The sequence below is a fragment of the Zootoca vivipara genome, chromosome 12 (assembly GCF_965207765.1).
Source record: "Zootoca vivipara chromosome 12, rZooViv2.hap1.1, whole genome shotgun sequence".
Taxonomy (NCBI): Eukaryota; Metazoa; Chordata; class Lepidosauria; order Squamata; family Lacertidae; genus Zootoca; species Zootoca vivipara.
This window is the reverse complement of record NC_142595.1, coordinates 51,330,869-51,347,192: the sequence shown is the minus strand read 5'-3', so window position 1 is coordinate 51,347,192 and position 16,324 is coordinate 51,330,869. Positions and strand designations below refer to the sequence as shown.

The following is a 16,324-nucleotide window of genomic DNA, read 5'->3' as shown; positions in this document are numbered from 1 at the left end:
GGGAGTTTCCAGGTTCAGAAATGGCGAGGGAGTTCATTTTTTTAAGGCCAAGAAACGCCATATATTTCAGTCGCTATGATGCCTCTTTAAACAGACCCGGCTTCCCCCGTAAAATTCTGGGAGCCATATGTATTACCAACAGTGGACGATTGGCAGATGAAGATGATGGAGTTCGTGGAATTGGCTGAGATGACCGGAAGAATCTGCGACCGGGGGGGGGGGGAGGAAGAAGCGACAGAAGAAGAATGGAAAGATTTTAAGTTATATTTTAAAAAAATATGTAAAAGTAATATACTAAGATCAGAATTAGGTTAAAAATAAACTGTGGAATGTATGAATATGTTAAGTGAAAGGAGTAAAATAAGTTTGCATAAGGTGATTAAAATGATTTAGAAATTGCTAAAAATATAAGTTTGCCAAAGAACCGCAGTGGACGGGAACCCGAGATTTTGTGTGTTTGTTTTCTTTTTAGTGTTGTTATTGTAATGTTTTCTTTCTGTGTCATTTTTCTTTGTATTCTGAAATTTTTTAATAAAAATTATTATAAAATAAAAATAAAAATTCTGGGAGCCATAGTTTCGTTGGGGGTGCTGGTGTCGGTAGGAGACCTCCCTGTTCCCCTTCACACAACTACAGTTCCCAGAGTGATCCCGTCTTCCATTTTTCTTCCCAGGGAACTCTGGGAATTCTAGCTCTCTGTGGGGAATGGGGGGGGTGTCTCCTAATTCCTGGCACCCTCAACAAACTATAATTCCCAGGCTATCTTATGGGGGAAGTCATGATGGTTGAAATTGGCATCACAGTGCTTTAAATGTATGTGGCCTAGGTCTATGTTGTGGATATTTTCTTTTTTTTGAGGTGGGGGGGAGACACACAATTTTATTTTATTTTTTTACTGATTTCTGTGGCCTCTCTCTCTCCTCAGGTTGACCAAATTTTGATACACCAGAAAGTGGAGCTCGTGGAAGGTAAGAGACAGATGGCGGAGATGTCGGCGCTCAGAGTCCCCCGGGAAGTGACCTGTTTCTTACATCTGCAGCAAAGTTTTGTTTTTAAAGCTTACGCGCAGAGGGCCTGCCCTCTAGTTTGAGATTTGGGTGCTGTGGGAGTTTGTAGTTCAGATGTCGGCCCCAAGAGCGGGAGCCGTGGAAAAGGCAAACTTCCAAGTTAGGGGTCATTAGGAAAGGAACCGGAGAATAAAACCGCCCGTTTGTTAATTGTTTATTTCGTTCCGCGTGGGACTTGCTTCCTATAAAGTATCTCAAAGTGATTTCACAATCAATAGTAATTTTTAAACCCTTCACAACGAATAAACAATTACAAAAAAGCACATATAAAGCAATCCCACGGCGAAATCGTAGCAATGCCTTTTTGCGAATTGGAATATACGGTGTTACGGTTTTGATCATCTCGCCCTCAGAAAAGGGTATTAGAGAATTGAGGAAAGGGTTCAGAAAAGGGCAGGAAAAGGGATCGGAGGGATGAAGTTTGGAGGGTGGAAGATTAGAATAAAAGGGTTTAAGCCACAGAATTTGCTCACACGGGATGTTGTGAATGGCTGCCAACCTGAATGGCTATGAAAGGAGATGAGTCAAAGCCAGGAAGCATAGATTATTATTATTATTATTATTATTATTATTATTATTATTATTATCTTCTTCTTCTTCTTTGGCGATCACTTGTAGCCGAGTAAGACTGTCTCCCATAAACACTGTCTTAACAGTGAGTTCATAAGTGACTGGAGGCCAATTCTGGACCCACACGTCCTTCCACAGTGTGGACATTGGTTTCCAGATGAAAGTCAATCACGGTGTGGATTTGCCAAGCGTGCCTTCCTCTTAGCACGTTTCTCCCTTGCGTCCTGAGTTCGAGTGTCTTCAAAGCCCGTGACACCTTTGGTAAAGGCTGTTCTCCAACTGGAGCGCTCGCAGGCCAGTGTTTCCCAGTTGTCGGTGTTTATACTGTATATTTTTTTAGATTTGCCTTGAGACAGTCTTTAAACCTCTTTTGTTGACCACCAGCATTACGCTTTCCATTTTTAAGTTCGGAATAGAGGAGTTGCTTTGGAAGACGATCATCGGGCATCCGCACAACATGACCAGTCCAACAAAGTTGAGGTTGAAGAATCATTGCTTCGACACGGGTGATCTTTGCTTCTTCCAGTACCCTGGCATTAGTTCGCCTGTCTTCCCGAGTGATGTTGTTATTATTACTTTATTTATTACATTTGTGTACCCCCACAACGTCTTGTCTACTCCCTCCAGGAGGAAGGCCAGTAAACCAGTTTCTGGGAATCACATGTTGCGCTCAAGTCCCACAGACATCTGTCACGAGAACTGGACGCTGGGCTGGGTGGTCCTTTGGTATGATCCTGCAAGGCTCTTGTTAGGATTGCCTTAGTTTATCTGGAGACTTTGATATGGTACCCAACCGCTAAATCAGCCGTGAGGTGGCAGCCATGACAGTGAGCGACGTCCCGCAAGCCTGCCATATTGGTTGCCTTTGGTGTGGCCATGACATTTAGCCACGAAGGCTGAAGCAGTGGTGAAGGTTCACATAAACTGGCAAAAATGTATAAAGGTTCCTTTTATTGTATGTGGTGGTCCTGCAGTAAGGTTAAGGCTTACTGGGAAATGATATACAACGAAATGAGAAAGATGTTCAAAATAACGGTTGTAAAAACAACCAGAGGCCTTTCTTTTGGGAATTATAGGGATAGAACTAGCTGAATTGCATAGAAACTTATTCATGTATGTGACTACAGTGACAAGAATGCTACTTGCCCGAAAATGGAAAGGAGCAGAAGTCCCAGCAAAGGAAGAATGGATGCAAAAACTTACGGAATACGCAGAAATGGCGAAACCTACCAGAAGAATACAAAATCAAGATATCAAACTTTTTAGAAAAGAGTGGAAATTGTTTATTGAATATTTACAGATAAATCACAAGCAGATAAAAACACTGGCAGGGTTATTGTAAAAACCTGCAGTTGCATAAGAGTATATATTTAAAGTAGATAATTAAATGAGCAAATTAACCAAATTTGGATATGCAGAAGATATTTAAAAAATATATTTAAGGAACCGCAGAAAGAGGGGGAAGGAAGTCAGACTTTGAAATGTTAAAATGATTGTGAAATTAATGAAATGTACAAACCTGAAAAGTATAAATAGAAACTTAATAAAATAAAATAAAATCCCCACTTGGCCATGAAGCTCATTAGTGAGCCTTGGAACTCCCTGCCACTTGATATCAGGAAAGGGCCATCGCCTTGCTCTTTTCGGCACCTGCTAAAAATGTTCTTGGTTAAACAAACCTACCCAGTTGCTTAGAGATGCTGGTGTGAATTTTAACCTTAGTCTGTTGCTGTTTCAGCTTTCCAAAAGTCTTAAATGATTTCCATCATTTTTTCTTACTGGTCATCTTCTTGTTTTATCTTATTTGGAAACCACTTTGGAACCGCAGAAAGAGGGCGAAGGAAGTCGGGTTTTAAAGTGTCGAAATGATTGTGAAATCAGTGAAATGTATATATCTGAAAAGTAGTTGGAAATAAAAAAGAGAAGAGGATGCCATGGAAGGCCGTCGATGGTGGCGTGTAAGTGACGCCATTTCTTCCCCCTCTTTCCTTTTCCAGCGTTCATAGGCTTTGAAGGCAACAACAAGTACGAGGTGCGCAACAGCCTGGGCCAGCATATCTTCCACGCCCAGGAGCAGAACGACTGCTGCACGCGAAACTGTTGCGGGTCCCTGCGGCGCTTTTCCATGCGGTTGGACGACCCGACGGGGCGGGAGGTCCTGCGCATGGTGCGCCCCCTGAAATGCGTCAGCTGCTGGTTCCCTTGTTGCCTTCAGGAGGTGAGCGGTGCGCCTTGCCCGGTCCATGCGGTTCTGGTCGCCCCGCCTCAAAGAGGATATTGACAAAAGAGTTGGGGAGGGTTCAGAAAAGGGCAAAAGGATCAAAAGGAGGGAGCGGCTCGTGGGCAAGCCACACTCACCAGTGTGATGGTCAAGCCGCCCCCGAAATAGCCTTTCTTCATAATTTTTATATCCCTTTACCCCTTTCGAGGTTCCTTGCGCTGATCGAAACAGGGGCCCCTGCCTGGAGACCTTGAAGGGGAGAGCTGCCTGGCAGAGAATTTGTGGGCTCCTAAATTCTAAAGCAGGCTGTTTTTCTTTTAACAGAAGCAAAATGGCATCAGTTAGGCCAGGCATCCCCGAACTGCGGCCCTCCAGATGTTTTGGCCTACAATTCCCAGCTAACAGGGATGATGGGAATTGTAGTCCAAAACATCTGGAGGGCCAAAGTTTGGGGATGCCTGAGTTAGGCTAACCAAAAAAACAGGACGAGAACAGGCCTTTTTGGCTTTTCCTGAGACCCCACAGGGTCATTAGTAGCCAGGCACGTCCGACACGTAGGTCGTGATCTACCGGTGGATCACTGGACATCTGTAGTAGATCACTGGTAGATCACTGGCTCCCGCTGACGAAGCTCAACAAGTTTGGCTCCCCTAAAAAAAGCTAAACATCTTTGACCCAAACCCCTAAAAAGGGGGTAGATCACTGCCAGTTTTTAACTCTGTGAGTAGATCACAGTCTCTTGGGAGTTGGCCACCCCCTAGTCCAGCCCCCTGCAATGCGGGAATTAAAGATTCCCCGATGAATGAGTGGTGCCCTTACCTTCCAAGCCCCGGACTGCAGAATCCGGGACTGGCAGCCGTGTGACACTGGAAGTTGTGTCAACGTAACTTCCGGTGTCGCTTTGCCCTTCTATGGGCACAAAAAATGGCCGCCGCCGGCTTCAAAAGTAGCTTCTACCCATGACTGGAAGTGCGTCGACGCAACTTCCGGTGTCGCCCCGCCCATCTATGGGCACCAAAAATGGCCACCGCCGACACCGGAAGTCGCGTCTACGCACTTCCGGTCATGCGTAGATGCGACTTGGGCGGGGCGACACCGGAAGTTGCGTCGACACACTTCTGGTCATGCGTAGATGCGACTTTTGAAGCCGGCGGCGGCCATTTTTGTGCCCATAGAAGGGCAAATCAGAAAAAAATTAAAATGGCCGCCGGCTGGAGAAAATAACGGAGAAAAACGGGAGACGAAGTGATACGGGAGACCACCGGGAAAAGGTAAGTAAAAACGGGGGTTTCCCGGGGAAAACGGGGTACTTGGCAGCTATGGTGGTGCCCCGTGCAAAACTGTTCTCTTCTCCCCGCAGCTGGAAGTGCAGTGCCCGCCGGGCACCACCATCGGGTACGTGGTACAGACGTGGCACCCCTTCAACCCCAAATTCTCCATCCAGAACGTCGAGAAGGAGACGGTGCTTCGCGTTCTGGGGCCTTGCTTTGCCTGCAGCTGCGGCGGGGACATCAACTTCGAGGTGCTCACGGGAGCGGGCAACAGTTTGGGAAATCCAACCCCCCCCCCAAGATTTACATTGGTGGCGAAGGGCACTTTGCACATGCTCAGAAGCCGTGTCTCCTGAAGGCCGCTCTGTGCAATAAGCAGAACCAGTCAGCCCTTTTTGGGAAGAAGGGACTTTATCCAAGGCAGGGTGGATTTGGTTTAAATCAAATTGATTTAAATCACGATTTAAATCACTAGTCAGTAAGATTTGATTTAAATCTTTTTTCTTTTTTTACAGAAAGACTCATTCTTGCTGGTATAATCTTTAAACAATTTATTTAACTAAATTTATTTATTTAAACAATTTATTTAACTAAACAATTTAAACAATTTATTTAACTAAAGCAATAACATTATAGCATACGTATCCATGTTTGTTAACTGGTGCGGTTAAACGGGTTTTGTTTTTGTTTTAAAAAGAAACTTAGAATGAGTTTTAGCACACATGAAAAACTTTAAACAAATCCTTATTTCCTGATGAATAGCCTTTGGACTACAATGTAACTTAAATAGAAATCTATCTTTAGAACGATTTTTCCTCCAGCAGCATTTTATTTTAAAAATCTGATTTAAATTTAAAAATCTGATTTAAATTTTAAAAAAATCCAATTTCAATTTAAAAAATTGGATTTTAAAATATATTTTTAAAAAATATATAATTGATTTTTATCCACCCTGATCCAAAGCAAAGATGGAGTCTTCGGTTCCTGTCCTGGGTGGAGCAGGAAGTGGCTTCCTAAGATATAGGAAGCTTGTGTGTGAGGTCACTTCCTTCAAATGGATGGCCTTATGAGGTCACTTCCTGTGTTGGGGCAGTGAGCCTCTGATGTCACAGCTTGCCTTGCTGACCGCACCTCTCCGTACCTTCCTGCAGGTGAAGACCCGCGATGAATCGCGAGGTGTCGGGCGGATCAGCAAGCAGTGGAGCGGCCTTCTCAAGGAGGTCTTCACCGACACGGACAACTTTGGGATCCAGTTCCCCATGGACCTTGACGTCAAGATCAAGGCGGTGCTTCTGGGAGCCTGTTTCCTGATTGTGAGTTCCCCTCTCCCAAACAGAGAGCCTTTGCATCGCAGGGAATGTGTCGCAAGTCTTAAATTAGATGTTTTGCCAGGAAATGCAAGGGCAGAGAACGGGTTTGACTTGGAGGTCGCTTGAGGTCTAGTAACTTACACCTTCCCTTGGATATTCTTCTGGTTTTTGCATTTAATTATATTGCTTCTATCCTGCCTTGTTGTTGCTATTATTATGTGTATGTGTATTATGTGTAGACCACTATACAGTGGTGCCTCGCTAGACGAACGCCCTGTAAGACGAATTTTTTGCTTAACGAAAGGATTTTTCGAGCGGAGGTTGCCTCGCTAGACGAATCCGTTTTACGAAAAATTCGTCTACAATCATAGAATCGTAGAGTTGGAAGAGACCACAAGGGCCATCCAGTCCAACCCCCTGCCAAGCAGGAAACACCATCAAAGCATTCTTGACATATGCCTGTCAAGCCTCTGCTTAAAGACCTCCAAAGAAGGAGACTCCACCACACTCCTTGGTAGCAAATTCCACTGCCGAACAGCTTTTACTGTCAGGAAGTTCTTCCTAATGTTGAGGTGGAAGCTTCTTTCTTGTAGTTTGAATCCATTGCTCCGTGTCCGCTTCTCTGGAGCAGCAGAAAACAACCTTTCTCCCTCCTCCCTCCCTGCAAGAAGCCAAGTTGCAGGGAACTAGGCAGAGGGCCTTCTCGGTGGTGGCACCTGCCCTGTGGAACGCCCTCCCAACAGATGTCAAAGAGAAAAACAACTACCAGACTTTTAGAAGACATCTGAAGGCAGCCCTGTTCAGGGAGGCTTTTAATGTTTAATAGATTATTGTGTTTTATTTTTACGTTACTTTACCGTTGTTTTTTTTCCTCTCCTCTCTCCGCAGGATTTCATGTTTTTTGAAAAGACGGGGGAAGTCGGACAGAGGAGTTCGGTGATCACAAGCTAGAACCTTCTCAAAGCCGGGATTTCCTCTTTTCTCGATGGACCCCTTCCCAGTTCTGACGTGACAGTGCGGGATCGGTGTGTGTGTGTGTGCGTGTGCAAGAAAGAGTGACGGAATAGTGTCCCTGAGTTAGGCCCACCCCCTCGCATTGTTCGAACCCACACGGAAGGAAAAACGAGGAAAAATTTAAAACGTGCTAGGTTCCTGCTCTGCAGCGACTTGTTTCCGTAACAGCTTGAGGAAGCCTGGGTGGGATTTGGGCGGCCAAGGGAATTGCTTTCTGCCCGAGGCCCCCAACCCCACACTGATGGTTGTTACTTACAGAGATCATAGACGTGTACGGTTGGAAGGGGCACCTGGGGGTCATCTAGCCCAACCCGAAGTCCTCCTTCACGCGGCGCGTCGTTAAGCTGCGGAACTCATTGCCACAGGAAGCGGTGATGGCCGCTAACCTAGACGGCTTTAAAAAAATATTAGGCAAATTCACAGAGGAGCCCTGCCTGCATGGTCAGACTCAGCAGTGCTTCTGTATCCCTGTTTCTGAAGCCGCAGGAGGGGAGAGCGGCCTTTGTGGTCTGATCCTGCTTTGGGGCTTCTCATGGTGGGCATCTGGTGGTGAGACAAGGACTCTGGCAGGACCTTTGGCCTGATCCAGCAGGAGGTGTTTAGTTGCTTATGATCTCCGGTGAAAGGTTCTGGATGTCTTGCGAAGGCCGTGCGTGGGGCTGAATCGACGTTTCCTTTGGCAAGGTCTGGATTGGGACCAAAGCCTTCTGGCAGGCTGTGGTTTTTTATCCCTGTGCTTTGGGGGGCCTATATGGGCTCCCGAGGGATTAGTCCATCCTTGAACGCGAAGAGGTGGATATAGTGCGGCTGTTGATGCGCACAAGTTTTTCTGCAGTTTTCGGCGTACGACCAAGAGATTTCATAGCCCCCTTTGCAACCCAGGCAAAGCAAGTGGCCTTAAAACGTGGGGAGCAAGACTTTGAGCCTCTCAGGCCTCTTCCATCCAGCCGGCGTCTCATTTCTGCAGCGGCAGAGAGCTGGATTTAATTAAGGTTGCTTACAGAGGCTGAAGGGTCGGGTTTCAAGCTCCCTACCGAGACAATAGGAGGGCGCAGGGACAGGAAGAGAAATGGATGTTCCTTTCTGGAAATACAGAAACCAGCAATGACGCTTGGATGCGCTTGCACCGAAAAAAACATTAGCCGGCCTCTTTCAATAATAATAAAAAAGAGGGGTGATTTTGGGTGCGGGAGGGGGGAGGTTACAGGCGTCACAAAGATGAGCTTTTAGCCAGGTCGTAAACATTCAATAAAAAGTTAAGAGCCTGCTGGGTCAGGATCCATCTGGCTCCCCACCCCGTTCTCACAGCAGCCAACCAGTGGGAAAGCCGCAATCAGGATTCGAACACGAGCCCCTTCCCCACCTGTGGATTCCAGCAACTGGTATTCAGACGCGTGGCTGCCTCCGACCGCGCCCCTTTTAGAGTTCTTCTGGGTTTGGTGTCCGTTCCTGCGGGAGGGAGTTCCACAGTTGCTGCTGCGCGAGTTTTGCGTCCCATTTCTGAGACGCATACTGCGCAAGATGAGCGAGGGCCGCCGTCCTGAGTTCTGCTCCATTTCTGGTTGTTTTCGCTCGGCGTTTGGTTTTGAAACTAGCCTTCGTCGGCCTAGGGCGGGAGTCCCCAGCATTCTTTGGACCCGAGGGCACATTTGGGAAATTTAAAGTATTGTTGCGGGTGCCACAAAATACCCCTTCGGCAGTGGCGCGGTGTGCTCTAACTGAATGAATGGGAAAGAGCCTGTGTGTGTGTGTGTGTGTGTGTGAGAGAGAGAGAGAGAGAGAGAGAGAGAGAGAGAGAGAGAGAGAGAAAGAAAGAAAGAAAGAAAGAAAGAAAGAAAGAAAGAAAGAAAGAAAGAAAGAAAGAAAGAAAGAAAGAAAGAAAGAAAGAAAGAGATGGACTATAATTTGGAGAAAATGACTTTAAGAAAGCAGGCTTTTGTTGTTATGCTATGAGAGAAAGCGCAAGAGACACCTGGGGGTGTGTTGGGGGGTTGTTCACTGTCAGAACTAGGCCCTCGGCCCCATTTAATCTCTTCTGGGCTTCTGCCAAAGCCTTTGGTCTCTGACCGAGATATCAAACTACTTCACAGATCTGCACACTGGTTATCCATGCCACATTGCCTTAACCACTACACCTGGGAATGCCCCCTACCTATCCTTAAGGGGGGAAAAAAGATTGGGGGGTGTTGTTCCTCTCTAACGTCATGTTTGCACCAGGCGCCAAACTGCACCTCCCCGTACGTCGAGGAAACCCAATACTTGCATAATTATCACTTCATGTTCTGTGTGTTTTATATATATATATATATATATATATATATATTTAAATGTTTACACCTCTGGTGTCTTGCGGTGGGTTTGGGGGCACGGGAGGGGGAAGAGAGAGGGGAAACAGGTTGGGGGTATTTTAGACCCTCCTCCTCACCCCCCCCATCACCACCGCACCAAAAGAAAACAAAGAGGGTAAAAGTCGAAGCCTTTTGAGGCTCGTGGGATGAAAGAGTCTCGAGTTGACTGCGGTGGCTCGCGAGGACGGAGGCTGCCAAGGAGCAGAAGACGATTTGCACGATATCGGGGGGGGGGTTGCACGTGAAGAAATCCACCCACCACCGAGCTGTTAAAACTCAAGGCGAGAGGCAAAACAATTGGCTGGCGGCCGACGAGTTGGGAAACAGTCGGACAACTTGGCTTGTGTCTCATCAACCGGGCCATGGTGGCCGTCTTCGGAGGTGGTGTTTAGCCGGACAGGCGAACAGGATTGAAGAAGGAGTGGTTCTTTTGGGCGGTGGGGGGGCTGCAAGAGAGGCGAGTGCCTTGTTTCTTTGACCACGCCTTCTGTTCCTCCGCAGCAAACCAAAGAATAAATGTATGTAGTTGTTCGTCTGGGCTCCTCCTGTAGTCCTTTGTGTCATCTCATAACTTTTCTCCCATCGCCTCGCCCGCTCTTCTCCCCCCGCCCAGCAGCATTCATGGAATCTTGGAATTGTAGGATTGGAAAGGGTTCCCAAGGGTCATCTAGGCCAACCCCCTGCAATTTTGCCTCCCCCCAGAGCTGTGTTCGAAACTCAGCTATTAAAACTAATTGCTTTCAACCTGGGTTGCGGTCACCAGAATGGAAGGTCTAGGAACCTCCCTTTTTTGCAGTGGAATTTGTTATTACTATTCATTTCAATTCCACACTGCTTTATATTTTAAAGGAAGAATATCAAAGCAGTTTACGTTAAAACATCGAATTGAAACAGTGCAGAATAAAACACATCCGAGCTTCAAGGAAAATATTCAGAGCCTTCGCAAAAGGACATTTTGGTTTCCTCCTATTGATTTACCTACCGGTACTTAATCGAATCCCTGCAATGGGGTGAGCTCCCGTTGCTCGGTCCCAGCTCCTGCCCACCTAGCAGTTCGAAAGCACATCAAAGTGCAAGTAGATAAATAGGGACCGCTCCGGCGGGAAGGTAAACGGCGTTTCCGTGCGCTGCTCTGGTTCGCCAGAAGCAGCTTTGTCATGCTGGCCACATGACCCGGAAGCTGTCTGCGGACAAACGCCGGCTCCCTCGGCCTATAGAGCGAGATGAGCGCCGCAACCCCAGAGTCGGACACGACTGGACCTGATGGTCAGGGGCCCCTTTACCTTTTTACCTTACTTAATTTATAGAGCTGCCCCAGAACAGAAGGACTCTAGGAAGGCAGTGGGGTGTAGTGGTTAGAGTGTGAAGACTGGGACTTGGGAAATCAGCACTGACGATGTGGATGAGGAAAAGAACGTAGTTGTCGTGGTTGGGGAAGAAACGCAAAGAGGTTGCAGTGTGCTTCTGGGAGTGCAACCTCCCAAAAGCTCAACTCTGCAGCTTCTGTGATGTTTTATTATTGCTTTGCAAGTCTATTAGAAGAAGCATTGGTGGGGAAATTGATGCATCGATTTAAGTGCGCTGCATTATATGAAGAACATAGCAATATAAAATCTTAGGAGTTGGAAGGGACCCTGAGGGTCATCTAGCCCAACCCCACAGTAATGCAGGAATCTCAGGTAAAGCATCCATGACAGATGGCCATCCAACCTGTGCTTATAAATCTCCAAGGAAGGAGAGTCCACTTCCTTGTGGAAGTCTGTTCCACTGCTGAACAGCTCTTACTGTCAGAAAGCTCACCCTAATGTTTAGTCACAATCTCCTTTCTTGTAACTTGAATCCATTGGTTCAAGTTCTCTCTAGAGCAGGAGAAAAGAAGCTTGCTCCACCTTCCATGGGCCAGCCCTTCAGATATTTGAAGAGGGCTATCATCTCTCTTCTCATTCTCTTCTCCAGTCTAAACATCCCCAACTCCTTCGACCATTCCTCATCAGGCTTGGTTCCCAGACCCGTGATCATCTTGGTCGCCCCCCTCTGCACACCTTCCAGCTGGTCAACATCCATCTTAAATTGTGTTGCCCAGAACTGGACACAGTACAGTGGTCCCTTGGTTCTCAAACGCCTTGGTACTCAAACAACTTGGAACCCAAACGCTGCAAACCGGGAAGTAAGTGTTCCGGTTTGCAAACTTCTTTTTGAAGCCGAACGTGCTCCGTTTTGAGTGCCACACTTCTGTTTTGAGTGTTAAGCTGAGGTCTGTCTGTTTTTGCTCTTTATTTTGCATTTTTGTTTTTGTTTTTGTGGCTCTTTTTTGTTTTGTTTTTGTGACTGTGTGGAACCCGGTTCAGCTCCTGATGGGTTGATTGTGTGACTGCAGTACATTGACTGTTGCTTTCATTTTATGGATCCATGGTCTCGTTAGATAGTAAAACTCAAGCTGGAACGTGTCCAGAAGAGGGCAACCAAAATGGTCAAAGGCCTGGAAACGATGCCTTATGAGGAACGGCTTAGGGAGCTGGGTATGTTTAGCCTGGAGAAGAGAAGGTTAAGGGGTGATATGATAGCCATGTTCAAATATATTAAAGGATGTCCTATAGAGAAGGGAGAAAGGTTGTTTTCTGCTGCTCCAGAGAAGCGGACACGGAGCAATGGATTCAAACTTCAAGAAAGAAGATTCCACCTAAACATTAGGAAGAACTTCCTGACAGTAAGAGCTGTTCGACAGTGGAATTTGCTGCCAAGAAGTGTGGTGGAGTCTCCTTCTTTGGAGGTCTTTAAGCAGAGGCTTGACAGGCATATATCAAGAATGCTTTGATGGTGTTTCCTGCTTGGCAGGGGGTTGGACTGGATGGCCCTTCATCATCATCATCATCACTTTTAATTTGTATACCGCCTTTCTATCATACAATACTCAAAGCGGTTTACAAGCTGAAGAAACAGAATCTAATGAAATACAAAACAACCTTATAACAATCTAATGCAATACAAAAATATGATAATAAAACATAGCTTTAAAATAAGCAATCAAATAATGTAACGTTCAACAATCATTACAATAGTATATAATAATATCAGCATATGAAAATTAAGAGACCCTTGTGGTCCCTTCCAACTCTATGATTCTATGATTCATGTTAAATGGCTGCTTTAGGGGTTCTTAAAAGTCTGGAACGGATTAATTCGTTTTGCATTACTTTCTATGGGAAAGCACCCCTCGGTTTTGGAACGCTTTGGTTTTGGAACGGACTTCCGGAATGGATTAAGTTCGAGAACCAAGGTACCAATGTATTCCAGGTGTGGTCTGACCAAGGCAGAACAGAACAGAACCATAACTTCCCTTGTCTGGACACTAGAATAGTGTTAGCTTTTTTTGCTGTTCCATCGCACTGTGGACTCTCATCTAGCTTGTGGCCTACTAAGATCTCTAGTAGCAGCACATTCAAACATAAGTCAGGTTTTAAACATGTCCACACTGACTTGGTGCATGCAAAACACAAAACATTTGTAAAACGCCCCTCCAAAAAACAACTCCATATCAGTGTTTCCAAGTTGGATTGCTCATGCATCAAATAAACGCAGGTGTTCAAAGCAAAAGAATAGCCCATCTGCAAAGCGGCAATATTTACACAGTTTATTCGCTCATTTACACCGTATTTACAAATGCGACGCGCACATTCTACACCATCCAGATAGATGGAAAAGTGTGGAGAGGGGGGATATGTAATCTGATAACTGCTGCCTGTCAGACTCCTATCGATTTGGACTGGAAGGGTGGATCCTGTGTTGGTCTTCCCCTCCCTACAAAAGCACCGCAGTTCCGGATGGGTTTACTTAAGAGGGAGAGGCCACTTGGAAGGAGAGAATTAGCAGCCGAAAAGACAGCGAGGGGAAGCAGCAAGAAAGACTGTGTCGATGCGGAACTTAAATGGCCATACCGCAAAGCACAGTGTAAGAAATAAACAGAGCAATAAAAATACAATTAAAAACCATACATCATCCAGAACAGTGCACTGCGATTCCTACAAGAGGCAGAAAGGACAACGGAAGGCTTTGCCGAGGCTCTCGGCAATTTTCAAGTGGTCCGTAGGGAGAGAGGGAAGTTTGGGAACCACTGACTTGGAGGTAATATCTGTTGTGTTCGGGGAAATGTGCAGAATTGCAAATTCAAAGGCAGAGGGAGGGAGGGAGGCTGCCTTCCACCTCCAGCGCTGCTTGCTTTCTATAGGAATTTTATTTTTGCAGGTTTTGTAGTGATGCTGAGCTCCAGGTAAAGATGGGAGTTTATGGTAGGCTTCTCAGTGAGAGCAGAACCTTAAAAGATGGGATCCCTCAACCGCAAATGAACCCCAAGCTTATCCCATCACCTGCCTTTTCATAATGGACAAAAGAGGAGAGAGACAGAAAAGTCGCAAATGCCTCTCTGCTCTGGGTGGAATTATAGACTTAAACAGAGTTGGAAGGGACCCCCAAGGGTCATCTAGTCCAACCCCGCTGCAAAGTCTTTAAAAAATGGATAATGGGTTAGAGCAGACGTTCCCCAACATGGTGTTCCTATAACTGCCTTGCGTTCAAATTCCCACCTGGCCCAGCAACATTTGGCTGAGGCCAATGGGGAGCTCTGGCAGAGGGGTTGTGATCTGGAGTCGGGGGGAGCAATTTTAGCTTCTGAGAATAAATCTTCTCACCCTTTGGGCTGATCGGAGCCGATCAGAGTAAAAGGATTGGCTCCCAGGGCGGGTCGCTCTGGAGAAAGGGGCACTTGTTCTTTGTGCTGCAAAGTTAAGTATTTAGGAACACGGAAGGTGCTTCAGTTTCAAGAGCGCAGAGGGCAAGTTACGTTACGTAGGACGGAACTTCGAGGAAATATAAGTCAACCGGAAAGGAAACATTGGAGCGCTCCAAATCATTTGCCCAGGCACATGCACAGAAAATAGTCGATCTAACAAATTGTTATTGTCGTCATTTTTCTCCTTTCTCTCTCTGTACTTACTGGTTTTATCTGTACAGTCGTATCTTGGATCCCGAATGCTGGTGAGGCTTGCTGACCTCCCGGTAAAGCAAAAAATTCGATCTTCTCCTGTTAGGCAAGATCACAAGACGACCCGGATGGTCGCCAGATTCTGCGCACAGATCTGTAGGCGCAGACGCATCCCCCGTTTCAATCTAGTTTGTTAATAAAATCCCCAAACTCGGATCCACGGGCGTCTCTGGGTCATTTCTCTATGGTAGTCTATCTTAAAGTTTGTATGTGTTTACATGCCTACTGCGGGACACGGGTGGAGCCGTGGGTTAAACCACAGAGCCTAGGGCTTGCCAATCAGAAGGTTGGCGGTTCGAATCCCTGTGACGGGGTGAGCTCCCGTTGCTCGGTCCCAGCTCCTGCCAACCTAGCAGTTCGAAAGCACGTCAAAGTGCAAGTAGATAAATAAGTACTGCTCCGGCGGGAAGGTAAACGCCGTTTCCATGTGCTGCTCTGGTTCACCAGAAGCGGCTTTGTCATGCTGGCCACATGACCTGGAAGCTGTACACCGCCTCCCTCGGCCAATAATGTGAGATGAGTGCCGCAACCCCAGAGTCTGTCACGACTGGACCTAATGGTCAGGGGTCCCTTTACCTTTATGCCTACTGCATTTTTAAACTTAAAATCCATTGCTGTATATTGCTTTGAATGTTTGTTTTGCTTTTGGGATTGTAGTTACGTTTGTGTTTCACAAGCTGGTCTTTGACCATAATAAATTTCATGTTCACGTTCATGATCCCAAACGCCTTGCGAGTCGAACGTTTTGGCTCCCGAACGCCGCAAACCCGGAAGGGACTGTTCCGTTTTGCGAGCGTTCTTTGGAATCCGAACGTCCGACACGGCTTCCGCGGCTTCCGATTGGCTGCAGGAGCTTCCTGCAGCCAATCAGAAGCCGCACCTTGGTTTCCGAACAGTTTGGAAGTCGAAGGGATTTCCAGAACGGATTCCGCTCAACTTCTGAGGTACGACTGTATTATTACTGTGAAATCTTAGAAAGGGCCTAGGTGTGTTCTTCCTGGCAGGCTTCCCAGTGGGGTTGGCCACTGGGAGAACAGGATGCTGAAGTGGGCCATCGTTCTGATCCAGCAGAATCTTCTAGGACTCACATAAAGGCACCTTGCACTTCTGAGTTCTGCTGAGGGCACCAGGTTGGCGAAAGCTGCATGAGAGCCAGGAGCAGGGGAGCAGGATTGCCGGAGGTCTCAGTCCCCCAAAGCCCCACGGTGAGTCATTAGAGTCGGCACCTAAGGGAGATGCTTTTGCCTCGCTATGCATTTACGACGAGCTTTGCCGCTTGGAGGCGGAAGACGTAAAATGGAGGCACCTTTTTCTTCCGTCTCGGAAGGATTTCACACCCTCCCATCTTCCGCAAAACGCAGGTCAGGTCCGCAGCCCCCGGCTGAGCACATAGCGTGAGGCCATAGCCAGGTTCCAGCGGTGCTTCTCCAGGATCCACCGGCACTCTTCCCGGGAGTGAGAGCTCATGTGGAAGAGCTGGTTCAC

General features: G+C 46.8%; 2 protein-coding genes across 5 annotated transcripts in view; one reads left to right on the top strand and one right to left on the bottom strand.

Annotated features, from left to right (window-relative positions):
- PLSCR3 (phospholipid scramblase 3) overlaps positions 1-10,332 on the top strand; it is a 26,337-nt gene extending 16,005 nt beyond the window's left edge. For all 3 annotated transcript variants that reach the window (XM_088655606.1, XM_035136269.3, XM_035136268.3), the window contains exons 4-8: positions 926-968; positions 3,635-3,855; positions 5,219-5,380; positions 6,281-6,442; positions 7,328-10,332. In XM_088655606.1, the coding sequence (XP_088511732.1) occupies positions 926-968; positions 3,635-3,855; positions 5,219-5,380; positions 6,281-6,442; positions 7,328-7,390 (651 nt within the window). In that variant the 3' untranslated portion in view covers positions 7,391-10,332. The remainder of the gene's footprint in view (positions 1-925; positions 969-3,634; positions 3,856-5,218; positions 5,381-6,280; positions 6,443-7,327) is intronic.
- Positions 9,425-16,324, bottom strand: part of TNK1 (tyrosine kinase non receptor 1) — a 36,222-nt gene continuing 29,322 nt past the window's right edge. For both annotated transcript variants that reach the window (XM_060281925.2, XM_060281926.2), the window contains exon 14: positions 9,425-16,324. In XM_060281925.2, coding sequence (XP_060137908.2) covers positions 16,202-16,324 — 123 coding nt within the window. In that variant the 3' untranslated portion in view covers positions 9,425-16,201.